Genomic DNA, 17,952 nt, shown 5'->3' with positions numbered 1-17,952 from the left:
AACTTAGGAACCCTCCTTTGTGCAGACTTGGTCTGAGAGATCATAGACCTTGAGTCTTTTGGCCCATTGATACCTAGCAGTGAATTTCTTCTGCCCGGTCAATTCCTGTATGGGTCACATTTAGTCTTTCTCTTGGGGACTGGCTTATAGCATCATGAATTGGAGTAAGCAACAGGGCAGGGGAGGGTGTCTTATTTCTCTGTGCCAAGGGTGGATATTTAGTTTATTCTTCATCTGCTCTCTTTTAACTTTATCCCCATAAGAGCAACAAACTATTTTTCCAAACCAAGTATCATAGTGAGTTTCTCAGAAGATTCAATTGTTGCCTTTGAAGGATAAAATATCTCACTACCTACTCTCCAAATCCAATTCTTTAATTTCTTGACATGCCCAATGCATCAGTAACTTACATTTATATATGATTTACAAAATGACGTAAATAAACATCCCACCTACATTTACTGCTACACTATAGATATCATCTATGTTAACTATTGATTTCTCTTATGCCATTGGTTAAGTGAAAATATGCTATGCAAATATTTGAAATCAGTTTATATAATTCATATATTAGAGTATATATTACAAATTAATTTTGAAACTGTTCTTAATCTCATTTTGTAAGATCCAGAATTTTGTTGTAACAACTTTTCTATCATAGTACAGAAGGTATAATATTTTTAAAATCTTGTCTGAAAAAACAATAATTTTCATTACTATAGTTTTTTGAGGGTTTTTTTTTTAACAGTTTACAAAGTTGTTGCATTATCTTTTATAACAATGCTGTTAGGTGAGGATTTTTTTAACAATCATCTCCATTATACTGATAAGAAAACAAACTGATTTTTGTCAGTGACTTCCCAAACTCCCAAATCTAGTAACTGATAGAAACCAGATTCTAAGCCAGTATCTGTGGCTCCAAGTTCCATGATTTTTTCCCCCACTGCAGAAACTATTTAGGGTAGCTATTGCACGGACGAGAAGAATAATGGTCCAGGAAAATAAATGACTTGTCCAAGATCCCAGAGTTGGCTCTGAGCAGTCAGCTGTAGACTCTCAACCAGGCTCCTGTTCAGTGATCCGTTCGTTTTGTCACGTTTTCTCTTTCCAGGTCTAAACATGAGTGTAGACATTTGTCAGTTTTGTCATGTGATTTAGAATACATTTTCATAATAATGATGGCATAGTCCTGTGTGAGACTCATTGTATGTATAAAACAAACACAGGAAGGAAAGTGCTGAGTGGTGAAAGCCTGATTTACGATAACATAAGAATGTGGAAGGCTGCTTTTTCCTGTATTTTCAGTCTGCTTTTAATGGAATTTCAATTTTGAGGTGAATCTAGTATCTAGAAGGATAACTTTAGCTCATAAAAATAATTGATAATTTATTCATTTCTAAGGAATTCACATATTTTTCTGTAATTTTGTAAATGCTGGCATTTAATTTGAAAAAATTATCCTGCCACTTTTAAATCATAGGAGAGAATACTCAGGCTCTTTGCTTTTTACCTTACATACAAGGCCTTTCCTGAGTGCAGAAGACTGCCCACAGAGGGGCAGCCACTGTACTTAGAACAGCCACTATATCTGAAATTCCTACCTCTTTATGCTCATCCTTTGTAATCATTTCCCGAAATATCCAGTAAAAATTAAAAATAGATATGCTTCCTGAGAATAGGGAATACATTAAGCCAGTGGGGCTCCATTTTAATTTAGCAGATTTAATCACCAACCCACAAAGTTATTATGATATAGACAGGTTTTATTCTTAGAGAAAAAAGTTCTAAAGAGCTATGTCTCCGAGGGAATCATATGGGGTAAGTGTAAAATGCCTAGTAAATCAACATCCTTTGTGGAGACCAGAATTTCATTGTTAACAAACAACCCAAATGAGTTTTATACACAATAAAGTTGAGAACTCCAATTTAGGAGATGGGTGTCTGCTGTCAGCACAGGCACACCTTTGCAGGGTATAGCAGTAGGGGGCACAGCCATCCATGTAGGCAGAAAAGGGAAGGGACTAAAACTAATGCTACTTCACAAAGAGTCTTCAAATCTACCCCAATGGGGCAAGCCGTTTTAAGAAGGCTTAGTGATTTGTCCCGTGAAAATATAGAATTGGAGGAGTCCACTGAGTTGATAGATGTCTTCTACAGGTGCATGCTAATTGTAATAGAGCAACCATGCATAAGTCACTAGGCCAGATATAGTAAGTAGCTGCCTAATCACTATTAAAAACAAAACCCTATTAGGTTTAATTAAGTACCTGAAGCTCTAAAAGGTAGAGAAGTGCTGATTTCTACTTTTTAAATTCTTGCTTTAAAAATTATTGTGCTATAGAAGAAGTCAAGAAGACAGGCTACTGGCTGAGTTTTGCTGGGTTGTTTTTCCTTTCATTTAGCCAGTTTGGGCTGGGAGGGGAGAAACAGAATGATATATACGTGTGTCTGTGTATACATACCTACACATATACATATATGGATACACACACGCTATATATACCAGTTTGTTGTTGTCATTTGTTTCTGAACTTCCAAGTTCGAAGCTCTAGTTTGAATGTCAATGTGTTTAAAATGATAGTATGTATATACATATATACATACAGGCATGTGTATATATATATATATATATATATCTCTCCAGTAAAATTATATATATATATAAATTATATATATGTCTATGTATAGACATATATATGTATACACACACTATCGTTTTGAAGACATTGACATTTTATGTTTTTTTCACAAAATATGTTACATGCAAGCACTGAATGACAGCTTTTCAGGCAACAGAGCCAAATAAAAGGAACAGAAAAAGGTAATGGTTTGGTTACTTTTAGGATTAATGTTCTGGAATGCACATCTTAATTTTTGTTAAACATGTATACACTTTTAAGTAAGAAAATATACATTTAATATTTTAGAATTACCATTTTACATTTTTTAATTTAATATTTTGGTTTTTGAGAGCTACGTGCTGTCCAGAATATATTTTCAGTAAGCTCTTGGTAAGAGCTTTAACACCTCTATCTCTTAAAACAATTTTTTCAACAAATGAATTTAAAAGCTGTTAAATTTGAGTTGAACTTCAAGAGCAGAAGTTCTAGCTTGAAACATCAGAAACATGTGAGGCATGTTGGGGAGTACATGAGGGAGAATTTGATGAGTGTACAAAACTTTATTGTGGGAATAATCTGCATAAAAATTTAGGGTTTCATATGTAATATTTAGCTTATCTGCAAAAAACAACTCCGTGGGTCACAGGAATTGTCCTGCAGGTTACTTTGGTGACGCGGTCCGTAACAGATGACTGCTCTATTTGATACATTCAGTATGGTAAGAGCTGAGCATTGCATTTTTTGTAGTTTTAGTCATCACATGACCTAATTTCCACGGCATGAACCATCTGGCAGTTTCAGATTCTTTAGGCATTTTAAAGAAAGTTGCCAGTGCTTCAGGTTACATAAGTCCCCGGTTGCACACGGAGCCTCTCCTGGAATTAGAATCCACCGGCCGCAGGGCACTCGGTCTCCGGCCCGCGCCGCGCAGCCGTTCTTCCAGCCCCGCCGCGCGGTGGTCGGGCTGCGGGTGCGGGGCCCGGCAGGCTCCTCCGCTCGCACGTCCACATCCTGCCTCTTGGCCGCGGCCGCTGCCGCTGCTGCCGGCTGGCGCAGCTCTGCGATTTCATTGGCCAGCGCTGGAGGAAGATGAACGCTACTAGTTGTGTTTCCTTTTGATGCTGCTCTGACACACGGTTGGTGGGGGGTGGGAAATGTTTCCCCAGGAGCTGGCTCAGAAAATCAAGGGCTACCAGGAGCAGATCGCCTCTTTGAACTCCAAGTGCAAGATGCTGACGATGAAAGCCAAGCACGCCACCATGCTGCTGACGGTGACGGAGGTGGAGGGGCTGGCGGAGGGGACGGAGGACCTGGACAGGGAGCTCCTCCCCGCGACCTCGGCCCACCCCTCTGTGGTCATGGTAAGTAAGGGCGAAGGCCGGGTTTGTTGGGAGCCAGCGCGCTCCCTTCTGCCTGGACCCTCGCTAGTGGCTCCAGGTTCCCTCTTCGTGGCTTATTTTAGGGATCAGTGCTAGCTCTTGCAGATTCGAACTGAGGAACAGTCTCCTTAACTCTCTGACTACATTTGGGCCAAGGCCAGTTTTTGATACTGTAAACAGTGACAGTTAAAATGAACCCTTTTGCTTGAAGTGGCTGAATTATTTAATATGTCGAAGGTTGGCCCTGCATTTGTTCATAATTTAGCAGTAATACTGAGAGGCTCTGAGCTTGAAAAAAAAAATTCCTTTGCACAGTTTTCTAGTTTTCTGGTGGATAGGAGAATCATGCTACACCTGTTTTTGGTGTATGTTTTCCAAGCTAAAACACTGGCTGATTAGATATGTTTGTGTATTCTGTTATACAGATGTTTAATAAAATATAGAAGGAAAGGTACTATTAGGAAAATAAGAAAACAGAAAACCCAAAATTTAGCTTTGGATTAAAAGAAATAGGTTCCATTAATTTCTGTTCTGCAACACCACTGACCTATCACTTTGTATCTAAAATGCATTACTTATTTTGGTAACTATAACGTTTTCCAGTGCTATAATGTTTTCCACACATATGTGCTGTGCCTAGGTAGCATATAACCACACCTGGACTCTTTTGGCAAAATATTACTTCGGGTGCATTTATCTCCCTAGAATATTTAGAATTTGAGACGTCCACGAAAGATCCAAGTTTTATTTTGTAGACCCTTCACTCACTTGTATGATTCATGATTTTTCTACTTGTCTATAAAGACACAAAAAGACATCAAGGAAAGGAAACTAATCAACAACAAAAGTCTTTATTGTGATATGCACCCCCTTTCCCTGTTTGTTTTACAAATGGTCCCTAGAGTCCTACTCACTTGAGGACAAAACTTTTAAATACTAACACAGAATTTGTATGTAGATTTGGGTCTCAGTATCTCTAACCTTTGTTATATTATTACTTTTGTTTTGTCCTGTGCCTGACCAGGTCTTTTGTTAACATAGCTAACTGATGTTCATGTCCTTTGGGCTACATTTTATGTAATAGATGACTGCAGGTCGCTGTCACACTTTGCTGTCACCTGTCACTGAGGAGTCTGGGGAGGAGGGAACCAACAGTGAAATTTCCTCTCCACCTGCCTGTCGCTCCCCTTCACCTGTGGCTAATACAGATGCTTCTGTTAACCAGGTACCACCCGTTTGGAATTCCTCTAGCTGTGATCTCTGGATGGTTGCAGGACTCCATTCTCTGTTCTTAATAGACTGTGGGTGTGAATCTTGGACTTTCAGGGACACACCATTAGGTGTGAAATTGCGCAAACTGTGATTGTCGTGTGACCCCACTACTGGCTCAGCACATCAGCTCCTCTTCTGGCCTGCTAGCAGTGAGATGAGCAAAAATTAGGGCACAGAAATTATAGATGGAGAAAGCCCTGTTTTAAGGCATTATGGCTTTAGTGTCTAACAGCTGTCTGTAATGGAGTACTGCATCCTAACAGAAAATGAGATGTTTGTGTCACCATTGTAAAATAACATGATCTATTTGTATTTTAACATTCATTAAACGTGGTTTTGCCACTTACCAGCTCAGATTTTGAAGATGAAAAGCTTCTGCTCACCACATTATACTTTTTCTTTATTTACTGTCAACCAATTTCAGCGGTGTCTGCCAGTGTATATATTGTAATGCCTAAGTAGACTTGTGTTTTTTGCTTATCTTAATAATCTTAAATTTTATTTCCTATAATATAGAGGTAATACCTTGTTGTTATGTGGTGCTGTTTAGCATGTGTTATGTTTAGATTGTACTAAATTAAATGTGTCAAAGAGTTTTCATGAAAAATACTGGATAGAAATAAAAAATAAGCTCTTACAATAGTCAAACATTTTTAATGCATGTTAAGTAATACCTTTTTTCCTTTAGCCAATATAACTTTTAAAAAGTTTAATTACATTACTATGAAATTATGTACGTGTTCAAAGGAGTTGAGATTTATTATTAAGAAAGAAGCATTAAACAGAGAAAATGTTCTATAAGCTGTATTATAAATCAATTACAATTATTTTTATTTTAAAGCAGAAGCATTTGAAATAGTATTTCTGTGATTTAAAAAAAACCTCTTACCCCAAAGGAGGAAAATAAAATTGATGAAAATTTTAGGTAAAACTATTCTCTTAGCAAAAGTGCATAAAACTCTAGTTATCAATTTATTCATTCATCAGACACATTCTGAGTACCTGCTTGGCACGAAATCTTGTGCTGGGTCCCAGGTAGGTAGTAAAGGAGAAGACCACAGTACCCCTGCCCTCAGAGACCTTATAATCTAGAAAGAAATGTGGATATGGAATGAATAACAACAAGTGTTGAGAGGAAATTAAAAACAAAAAAAGGAGAAGTTCAGGGCACTCTGGGGGAAACTGTTCTTCAAATTCTGATTTTAAAATACATATTACTCATTCTTTGATGTTGTGTTCTTCCCTGTGGTCACAGATGTTATTAGAATCAGAGAAATATGGCCGTAGTCAGCTGTTTTGTATAGGAAAAAATTACCCTATATAATATACTTAATGTTCTTAAAATTTTCAAGCTGAACGGTAAACACTGGCCTTGAGATTAATACTGTGGGAAGAATATCCCTTTTCTAAGATTGTCAGTCTCAGTGATACTTCTTATAAAGTGTCTTTCAGTGTGCATGTGAAAAAGCCTTATGAATGATAAAATATGCAAATGTTTTTATTATGGTTACTTTAGCTGTCAAACTCAGTCAAATCCTAAAATTACATGTGAGTTTTTTTTTTTTTAAAGATTTTATTTATTTATTAGACAGAGATAGAGACAGCCAGCAAGAAAGGGAACACAAGCAGGGGGAGTGGGAGAGGAAGAAGCAGGCTCATAGCGGAGGAGCCTGATGTGGGGCTCGATCCCATAACGCCGGGATCACGCCCTGAGCCGAAGGCAGACGCTTAACCGCTGTGCCACCCAGGCGCCCCGAGATTTTTGTTTTAAATCGATTTTGACACCCCCCCACCATCAAAGGAAAGCATCAATTAAATCACATTGTTAAAATACTTTTATGTGATAGTACAGATTAGCAAAACCTGTCTTTATGTCAGACAGCTTTACTCAGAGGAGGCTGTTAAAAAGCAAATGTGATAAGCTTCATGTTGTTCAAACAGATCAACCCTATCATTACGGTCACATGTTATTCTTGTTGGGCAGTAATATAAGTCAGAGGAAAATGAACAAATACTCCAACATGGCCCACAAGCTTTCTCTTGAAGCAGAGGAGGACATTTAGAATACCCCCTAAGTTCCACTTTCCAGACTCAAAATGCTGTACGGAATGTGCACAACTGTTTCCAGGGGCAGCCAAATATAACTGCTTTAAAAAACTGCAGCTGTTAAAAAGAGGTTTTGTGCTTGCTGCTTCTGTAAGTAGATCTTCATTATATAACTGATTCCCCCCCAGCCCACCCCACAGTCAGTGTGTTCTGCCTCTGACAGTAGTTATTAGCTGAAATGTGGTAATGGTGTAGCTTACTGAAGAGTGGAAACAACCATAACCAGGCAACCCCCAGATTTGCTGCCACAGCAAAGCTAGAGTCGGGCTCCTCGGTAGAGTCAACAGAAGGTGAAGTTTGAAAAGCACAGTCTTGTACCAGGTGGAGTGCCAGCCCCAGGTTAGCCTCAGAATGGGTGCCTGCTCTTGTACCTGTAAGCGGAAAGGGCCGGAAGTCCCTTAGCAGCCTCGTCTGTAAGGGAGGCAATGCTCCCCAGTTCACAAAATTTTGAAAATTCAATGTGATGTGAAGCCTGAAAGTACTCTTTCACCTGGACAGTGTGAATAAAATAGTAGCTGTGGCTTTCTAAATGTATTGCCTCAGGAATCTACTGGATAATAACTCTCATAACCTAGGCACGAAGCAACAGAGCCATGTGTCTAAGGATGCATCCTCACTACACCAGCTATTGCCTCTACTTAGTAGTTATGGGACTGATTGCTTTATTTTATTGAATCTATATAGTCCTCAAGTTATTCATCTGCAAAAGGTGATACATTTCCACGTGCTTTTAAGAAACCAGTAATTGTCAGTCCTGTTTAATTGGCCTGAGCAGTACACATACACACCCACGATCTCACACACATGCACATTCATGACAAAGAACCAGAAAAAAAGATTTTTTTTAAATAACACATTTGTTTTATTCTGGCTCTTTTGAGGGGCTTCTTTATAATAGAGTATTTAAAAATTTACATCTAAAGCAATTTTTTGCTTTTCTTTGTGGACAGTAATAGAATTACCTTCCGTGTATATAAAATGGTAAAGTTTATAAAAGTGTTTTTACATGTACAATTCATTAGGGACACATATGCCTGCCTGTTATTTGCCAAACACCCTACGATATGCTCAGACTCGAAGACAACAAGCTCACCCCGGTCTTAAGAGAGCTCAGTCTGTGTGAGAGCAGGCGAATCATCACAGTAGAAGAGGACAAGTGCCATGACAGTGGGAAAACTGCAGGGGGAGAGTGGTCTCGGAGCAAGCACTTGACCCTGACCCAGGAGTTCAGGGGGGGTCAAAGATGTCACCCAGAGCTTTAGGAAAGGAATACAAGTTAGGCAGCCAGCGTGCGCTAGAGTGACATGAAGTTTTTCAGACAGAAGGAAGGACATACAGAAGGTGTGCTGGCTGGAAGGAGGATGACCCATCAAGACAACTGCAAATAGTATCACGATAATTAGAGAACCAGATTTGGAGGAGGAGGGAGAAGAGGAGAAAAGAAACTGAGAGGGGTGAAGGAAACACAGCATGAAGGACGGGACCTTGAATGCCGCACACACACCAAATTGAACTTTATCCAGAAGCTAATAGTTAACTACAGAGGGAATTTAACTAGAAGCTATGTACAGAAGTAGGTTTTAGAACAGATCATCCTGGATCAATGTGGACAATGGAATAGAGATGGACAAATTCAGAGCCAGAGAAGCTAGTGAGGGACAGAAGTTGCACTAAACTCTGATGCCTGGCCAGGACTGGTGATGTCCCTGAGAGAAACAGGCCAGGGGGTGAAGACCTGAACAGCACCTCCGTTCATATATCAGGCAGCCTCTCCTCTGTCAGAATTACTATAGTCATGTGGACACAGAGTCCAGTCTTATGTACCTTCTGGTTTGCAAAAGGAGCTGTGAATCTGGATTCTTATAAAGTCTCCATACTTCGATGAAATTTTCAACAATTTAATACACTGCATAAGCCAAGCTAAATGTATGCAAGCCAAAGGCAGCCTGCAGGCTGCCAGTTTGCAGCCTGGGAATTAGGAAGTTGTTGTTCTAACGAGAACTTGAACCGGTGCTGTGGCAAGGGTATGTGTCGATAGAATTCATCCTAAATAAGCAGTGGATGGGAAGGGAAAGAAGAACTAGAGAATAAATCCCAAGTTCAGAGATTTGGTGAGTAGAAGTTCCATTTACTGAAAGCTGGATAGAACATTATTTTTTTTTCCTAAATTCAGTTCTCATCCTGGATTTTTTTTTGGGGGGGGAAATGTTGAGTTGGAAGAGCATGTGGGATATAAATGTACAAATGAATATATGAGTGTGGAGCTTATAAATAACCAATATTTAGGAGTGAGGGGAAGAAACAAACTACACAAAGAAAGCTTGAATGACTGGAGCCAGAAGGAGAACAGATTCAAGGGAAGGTGTTTCCAAAAGGGGACAGGCGGAGGTGTTGAATGCATCTGAAAGGTCAGGCAGAAGAAGGGCTGAACACAATCATTTTGTTTCATAGTACAAGAGTCATTAGGGTCGAAGCTTAACTGGGTATTTAGAAGTGGATTGAGGGTGAGGAAGTGAACATTATCAAATGTAAACTACTATTTGCAGAAGCTGGATTACAAGTGAAAGGGAGAAAAGGAAGAAAGGGTGATCGTGACTGTGTGTTCACGTGTGATGACACATCATGTTGTGATTCGTGGACTTTTCTATTATGTGATATCCTATGAGAAAAATGCCAAAAAAAGGGATGTTTTTAGACTGAAAAGATTTGACTCTATTTATAGGCTGGGGGAGGAAGTCAATAGAGAGGGAGAGGAGGAGGGTATTAATGGACCAAGGTCCTTGAAAAAGCGAAGGCGGATGGGATTCTGGGAGTAGGTGGGAGGGTTATCCTTAACCAAGGAAACTGGCAAGCGTAAGCTAAAGGCAAGTCTGAGAATAGACAGATTTTTGGAAATCTGAGAAGTTTCGGGAGTATCTCCTCAGTGGTTTCGGCTGTGTGTCTGTGCCTGTGTGTGGAGTGTGTGTGCGTGTGGGCATGCACCCACATGCACTCTGGAAAGTGAAATTGGATCAAGTCCTGCTTGGGATTTTCCAGGTGGGTAAAGCAGAGTTTAAGGGGAGAAGGAAGCAAAGACGTTGGCAAGAGAAGGGTTTAAGTAACTTTAGACATAGCTGGAAGTGCACGTGGGATTAACAATTCAGTGATGACAGGCTGTCAGGTTCAAGGGTGTGGAGGACTGAAGTGGGGCGAAAGTAGGGGAGCATGAACGGGTATGAGCTGAGCAGAGACTGGAGAATAGCAAGGTAGTCTATTCAGGATGGTGACAGGATGATGAATGAACAGGAACCAGTCTCCACATTCCAGTGTCATCAGTTAAGGTTAGGGACTTACCCAGAAGTCTCAACAACAACAACAACAACAACAACAAAATCGGTAGAACGTCTCATGACCACTCAACATATGGCTGCATTGAATCCTCAGAAGTCCCCAGTGCTATACAGATGTGGGAACCAATGCATAAGACGTGAGTGACTTTCTCCAATTATAGAGCTACGTAGGAGGAGAATTTCTACTGGAATCTCAGTTGTTCTGACTTCTCAGGTGTCAGACTCCTGTCTGAACTCCTACAACACAATCCTGCTTCTGTCCTTGTACAGACCACCAAACGCCAGGCCCTTCCTGCTATTACTTTGGTTTCCCCAGTGGCTGGGACCTTCAAGACTTTTAACCAAGACATTATTATCCATAAGGCTCAGGTATTTAAATTCATATACATAATTATCTTCAACAGTATAATTTTAAAAGTAGTGAACTTTATAATAGAAATTCCCAGAATATAAACATTACTCCCCAATTCAATTCCTATTAATATGCCTAAATAAGCAGAGAAACAATTGAAAACACATGAATTACATGTCTTGATATAGTAGATTCCATTATGAATACTATAAAATATGTAATGTTACTTATAACCCAAGAAACTAATAAAAAATTCAAAAGTTTTGTTTTTCATCATTCACTTTATTTCTAGTGTACTTCCAAGAACTGATTAGAAGGAATCCCTTATATTATTTGTTTCTTAGAGTAGTTTTAACTTCCAAGCCATTACATTTTCCTTTATTTAATATTAAAATAGTTTAATTAATTTCTATGAATAATGAACTCACAAATACAGAAGATCTGCCTATATCTTAAAAATGACTTACAGATTTAATTTTGTTTAAATCAAGTACTTTTTAAATTCAATTAACATGTATTATTATTTTCAGAGGTAGAGTTCAGTGATTCATCAGTCTTATATATTGAATTTAAATAAAAATAAATAAATTTTAAAAAATAATAAATCAAGTACTTTTTAAAATCATGCAAATTTTAATCAATACATTAAACAACATTTCAGGAAATAGATAATTTAGATTCTCCTTTTTTGCCCTACTAGTTAATCAAGCTTCAAACATGTGCACTACTCAAATCCTTTGTATTTCCGTTTCACCAAGAATAAACTAAGAATGAGTTTTGGCAACTTGACATACTGGTGAATTTGTTCATTTTTAAATAGAAGCCAAAATTCAAAAGCAACTATAATGTACTTTGATAAGATCTTTAAATTCTTCTCGTCACAAGAATTATACTAACTTCTATAGTTTATAGCCCCCTGGGACGGAGGTGAGTCCTGAACCTTTCTTCTACATGACAGACCGTCCCCAGAGCATATTAACTTTGTCTTCCTCTTGAATCCAACACCGGGCTCTGTACCCACAGGACATTGCTTATTACCAAGCGCTATCTCCCGAGAGGTTGCAGACCGAGGCCGCGAGGATCCACCCCAGCACGTTGCCACCTCAGGAGTTCTACGAACCAGGACTAGAGCCATCTGCTACTGCTAAACTGGATGATTTGCAGCGCTCTTGGGAAACCTTAAAGAATGTGGTAAGTCTCTGAAACGACTGGGTTAAGTCGACTAGACACGGATTACCTTCGCGGTTGTCTTATGCAACACATGCAGAGAGCTTACACACTCCGTATGCCGTTGAATACCCCCTGTTGGGCCACAGAGGTAAGAATGTCATATGAGGAAAGAAATGTCATAATCTAGAAGATAAGGGGCTAGGAAACATTTAGTAATATCCTGTTCTTCTCCAGATCAGTGAAAAGCAGCGTACTCTCTATGAAGCTTTGGAGCGTCAGCAGAAGTACCAGGACTCCCTCCAGTCCATCTCCACGAAGATGGAGGCCATCGAGATGAAACTCAGCGAGAGCCTGGAGCACAGCAGGAGTCCAGAAAGCCAGATGGCTGAACATCAGGTAAAAATAGCAATGACTTCAGTTTCCTGCATGATTAAGTAGGTACACTCTTGTGACTGACTGATCAGCTGGCCAAGTGTGTGTTTGGGGAGAACAGACTGACATTATTATTATTATTATTATTATTATTATTATTTCAGTTCTTACAGAGTAAACAAAATTCCAAATGCTGATTGTTTCCACCACTGCTTCAGGGAGGGATCTAAGAGGGGAAGATAGAAATTCAGACCTTGAACTTAATTAAAGAAAGCTGCATGCATTGGTGTTGCTTCTTTACTTTTATCATGCGGAGTGCATTTCCTCAGTAGTTGCCACATTATTTTGTTGCCACATTATTTTGTTGTTGTTGTAGGAATAAAGTATACCCCACGTCCCCTTCTCCGGTTATTGTTGTTTTGAAGAAATTTAGCCAGTGTGCGCCTAGCAGCTTCCCATTATCACTAGAAAATAGTTCTCAGGCTTAAGTGGACAAGGAAGCAGTTGAAGAATAGGGATTCAAAGTTATGCTCTTAGAGTTGTCCCTGACTTGAATCAATTTTTGAAAAGTTATATAAACAAGGTAAAGCTTTAGCTTGATGGAGAAACAGAGATGGTTACACTAACCTAACTCAGAAAGGTGTTAAAAATGCAGCAATTTAAAATGCATGCTAAGAAAGTGCATATATTAAAATCTAGTTAATGCTTTAGCCATATGATCAAGTGTGCTATTAATGCACAATCAGGTATAACTGGGAGCCAAGGGTACTGAGGTGTTCACCTAAATATGCGGTCACACTGAGAGGGGGAAATACTACCTGACCCCAAGCAGAAAGAAGGAGCCCGTGACGACCCCATAAAAGGCAGAGGAAAAGAAAGGTATTTTTAGATGCAAATTAAGTGCTATGAAAGCATGATATGATATGTGTATCTGTCAAGTACTGGGACATTTATCAGCTTTAAGAGTGAAACTCTGTACTTTGTTTTCGGAACCCAGGATAACCTTGGAATATATTGGTTGTTCATACGTATGGTCTAAGATAAAATTTCATTCTTTTACAGTATAGGACCTTACAATGTAACACAAAAACGAGAACATTTCATCTAGAGACAACAGATTGAGAAATGGTGGTTTCAGGTTTTTGACACTCTTGTAACTTCTTAAGATAGAGACCGAAGTATATAGAACCCATTTTTAGGCCCTGTTTTGGTAAAACTGCCTTCTGTGGGGCTTTCTGCTGTCCCAAAGTCATCCATAGTCAGTCTGGTTTGGGGAGGGTGTTGGCAAAAGTAGAAAACTAAAGTCAGTCTTTGTTTAGGTGGACCAAACCAAACATGAGGACAATCAGGGACTTGGGTGGTGATTACAATGCAGGTGTCTTCCAAGTACCACCGTCCTCTTTAATGGATGCTCCAGTTTTCATCCTGTTGGCTGCCACCATTGTCATCCGAGGTGTTGTCTGTGTCGCAGCAGTGTGCTCCCTGGGGTTCTGTCTGCTCCCCTGCCCCCCTGCCCCCTGGGTCACTGTGCCTGGAGGGGGAAGACAACTCACCTCCATTTGATGACAGTTTCCTCTAAACATTCAAAAGGAATTTGACATAAATTATCCAAAGGCCACATTAGAGTGAATTGGAACATCACAGGCTCAGAGTATCAGGAGCAGGGGTTCCGGGGAGGGTTTACATAGTTTGATTCTTTCTACTCTCAGGGTCATCTCTGCCTTTGTTCAAGGCTCATCTTTCTAGTGTCCCAGGGGACTGACCACAGCTCGTCAAGACCCTTCACTGGGTCCCCCCAAGATTTAAGAACTGCATGAGAACAGAAGCCTGGTAGTCTGCCCTGACATTCCAGAGTTCCTAACTGGAAAATGCAAATTAGCTCCCAATCACACCTACCACCCCCTGCCTCGCTGGCATTGGTGTGAAAACATGCACGAACTAACATAATATAATAAAAAAATAAAATAAAATGAAATAAAATATTCACATTTAATGTCAAAAAAATAAAAAAAGAAAACATGCATGAACAATGTAGAACATAATTATTATTTTGTTCAAGGAATTTAATAGAAAAAACTCAAAATTGCACGCTAATGCTAAGTATTAAATATTAGAAATGAATCTGTGACTTTTCTTGTGATTAAGGCCCACCACTTGACTTTCTGTCTCTTTCTAAATTGGAAGTGGTAATGCAAACAATTCTAGCAGTGAGGAGATGTAGCTAATTCCGTGATGATTACCCATCATTTGAAATAAATAATTATATTATTGCTCTAATGAGAGGCGAAGAAAATATAAATAATGTATTATTTTTCATATGGTCACAAATCTGAAATTTTCCATCTGACCTACTTTTGCCATCTGTACCTATGTTCTACAAATTCTGGGACAGAGCTGCCCACGTGAAAAGCTAATGGTATCACAGAGTCTAAACTTGTTCTTAGCTTCTGGAATGGTATTTTAAAAATTTCAAGAACTGTTGTAGAATTATTATTTCTAAGTTCCAGCTGAATGTGGGTGAGGAAGTCCAGTATGCTTTTTATATTTTCTAAAAATTAATAGAAACACTTAAATTGTTATTTCTTTCCCAACACTCTCTTGGAAGTATTAATGTTTCTTTAAAGAGCTATCCTGATTCCTACATTTTTCCTCTATACATTTGTCTAAATCTACTGAATTTGGGTGGAGTGCTGTGTCTTTGCTGTTATCTTCTCCAAATTGTATGGTAGATCTATTTCTAAGACATTGATCCATCAGTGTTCATAAGCTGACCTGTGGCTGTTCTAAGTGATAAGCCCTCTGTGATAGGGACCTTCATGGTCATGAGCAGTTCATGCTTTGTGGGTATGTGTTGTCTTTGCCACATTAAGCTCAGTGATGGGTAGTAAGCAGAGCTTTGAGGTAATTTTGTTTTTGTTTTTGTTTTTTCAATATATATGACAACTCAAAGTTTGAAGCGAGCTCTGTTGATGTTGATGGTTCTGAAAGTCACAATAAAGTTCACATTTACCTTTGGTGTTAAACCAAACATGAACTTTATGTTCTCCCCAGAGTGAGTCGTCTTAGAGAAGCCCAAGGTACTTCTCTAAACCACAGAAGTGTCATGCACATATCCTCCTCGTAAAAACAAGTAAGAAACCCAAAGATGTGCGTTTCTTCTCCTTCTCTTAGTTTTAAGTCGGATGTTGTAAGCGAACAGCTGGCCACCAGCTGAGACAGAGTTACGGGGGTGAAGATATATTTGAGTGCTGGATCTTTTTGTTTAAATACTCAAGTTACATAAAATTAACCACTTTAAAGTGTACAATCAGTGGCATTTAATACTTTCACAAGTATTAATTGTCATTCAACCACCCCCTCTATATGATTTCAAAACATTTTACCTCGGAAGAAAACCCCATCTCCAGTAAGCTTGGGTGCTGGATCTCAAAGTTTAAAACTATAGCTACCTTCCAAAAACATCAACTCTCCCGTGAGAGTAAACTGAAGCATGAATAGGGAGGCTTGATCCTAAGAGGATAAAAACCAACAGTTCCAGGATTCCTAAATCCCTTATTCCTTACTACAGAACATTCAGAGAGCTGTTTTAGAACATTGTGAGCGAAAGAGAAGCTGGTGACTTCACTATACACTGTCTTGGTCAACTCCACTGAGATTCAAGGAGGCGGCTTTTTTTCTTCCTGGTTGCTTCATGATCAGATACCTGTTGTACCTATCATGAGTTAGAATTAAGTCAACTAGAGGTGTTAAGCACCTACTGTGTGCACAGCTGAAAAAAAAAACAAACTTTCTCATAATATATGATTAAAAAAATGTGCTTTAGTTATTTATGTGACAGAGAGACAGCCAGCGAGAGAGGGAACACAGCAGAGTGGGAGAGGAAGAAGCAGGCTCCCAGCGGAGGAGCTCGATGTGGGACTCGATCCCAGAACACTGGGATCACGCCCTGAGCCAAAGGCAGACGCTTAACAACTGTGCTACCCAGGCGCCCCTAAAAAATGTGCTTTAGGGGTGGAGTGAATTACCAACACATTGTACAAAAACAGCAATGGGATTGTGGGTTACAGTGATGGGAAGTAGATAAAAGGAAACTATCAGGTCTTTTGGGAAGCACAGATTTAAAAATTTGTAGTGGCAACAAGAGTGGGTAGGAAGCACTCTAAATATAAACACGTGTGAAGAAAGGCACAGAGTAGAGAATGGGAGTGAACATGGTATAAGATAGTGAGGGGCTCTCCTTGCTCGTACAGAGGATCACTGCAAAAATAAAAGACATAATGGGGTCAGTATAGTTATGGAGAAGCCTTTAAAAGGGACCAAATAAAATGAATTTTATGTATTTGGCAATAATAAAAAAATGGTTATGAATTAGTGGAAAATAATTTACTGGAGAAAAAACATTTTGAATGTATAACGAACAAGGTGAGTCTTTAAATTCAATACAATCTCATAAAAATATTCCAGTAGGTTCTTTGGTGGAGATTGACAAGCTAATTCTAAAAGATTTTGCAAGGGGCACCTGGGTGGGTCAGTTGGTTAAGCGGCTACCTTTGGCTCAGGTCTCGGACCTGGGGTTCTGGGATCAGCCTCGTGTTGGACTCCCTGCTGAGCAGGGAGTCTGCTTCTTCCTCTGGCTCTCCCGCTCACTCTCACTTGCTCTCTCTCTCAAATAAATAAAATCTTTTTAAAAATTAAATAAAATAAAATATTTTGCAAATGTATAAAAAATATATATTGAACACGAAAAGGATCAAAAATAGCTAAGACAACCTTGAATAAGTTTGAAGGATGTATCCTACCAGAGAGTGAGACTTACAAAGCAATAGTAATTATGACAGTGTGGTATTGGCACAGATAGCCCAACTGGATCAGTGGAACAGAATTAGAAGCTATAAGCACAGGGACACCTACAAAGACACTTGGTTTATGTCAAATATTATACTGCAAAACAATGGATGAAAAATAGTATTTTTAATAAGTCATGCAGGGTCAATTGGATATCATATGAAAAAAATAATAATTTTGACCCCTGCCTACCCTGAACACAAAAATTAAGTTTGGGTGTATTGGAGATCTAAATGTGAAGGTTAAAAAAAAGAAGTTTTGAAACAGAACTTCTCAAACTATCTGTAGTACTTAATTTTTGAAATTTCTGACCCATCAGACCAATGTTTTAGCAAAAATAAAATAAGATACTGCTTGGACATGTCAAGGTCAAGTGGCTTTAAAGGTTTCTTGACACCTACAATATCTCAATCTTGTCATGAATTGGTAACAAGTATTTTGCAGATGGATAGTGTTTCATGGGCCACACTTTGAATACCATTTTTTAGAAAATGACATGGGGAAAT

The 17,952-nt window shown here is 39.0% G+C and overlaps 1 protein-coding gene across 1 annotated transcript in view; it reads left to right on the top strand.

Annotated features, from left to right (window-relative positions):
* Positions 1 to 17,952, top strand: part of SYNE1 (spectrin repeat containing nuclear envelope protein 1) — a 442,550-nt gene that overhangs the window by 284,326 nt on the left and 140,272 nt on the right. Inside the window, exons 90-93 of the mRNA XM_040627972.1 lie at positions 3,788 to 3,982; positions 5,085 to 5,225; positions 12,083 to 12,250; positions 12,464 to 12,625. Of these exons, the coding sequence (XP_040483906.1) occupies positions 3,788 to 3,982; positions 5,085 to 5,225; positions 12,083 to 12,250; positions 12,464 to 12,625 (666 nt within the window). The remainder of the gene's footprint in view (positions 1 to 3,787; positions 3,983 to 5,084; positions 5,226 to 12,082; positions 12,251 to 12,463; positions 12,626 to 17,952) is intronic.

The sequence above is a fragment of the Ursus maritimus genome, unplaced genomic scaffold, assembly GCF_017311325.1.
Source record: "Ursus maritimus isolate PB19 unplaced genomic scaffold, ASM1731132v1 scaffold_13, whole genome shotgun sequence".
NCBI lineage: Eukaryota > Metazoa > Chordata > Mammalia > Carnivora > Ursidae > Ursus > Ursus maritimus.
This window is presented reverse-complemented; position numbering and strand designations above follow the sequence as displayed.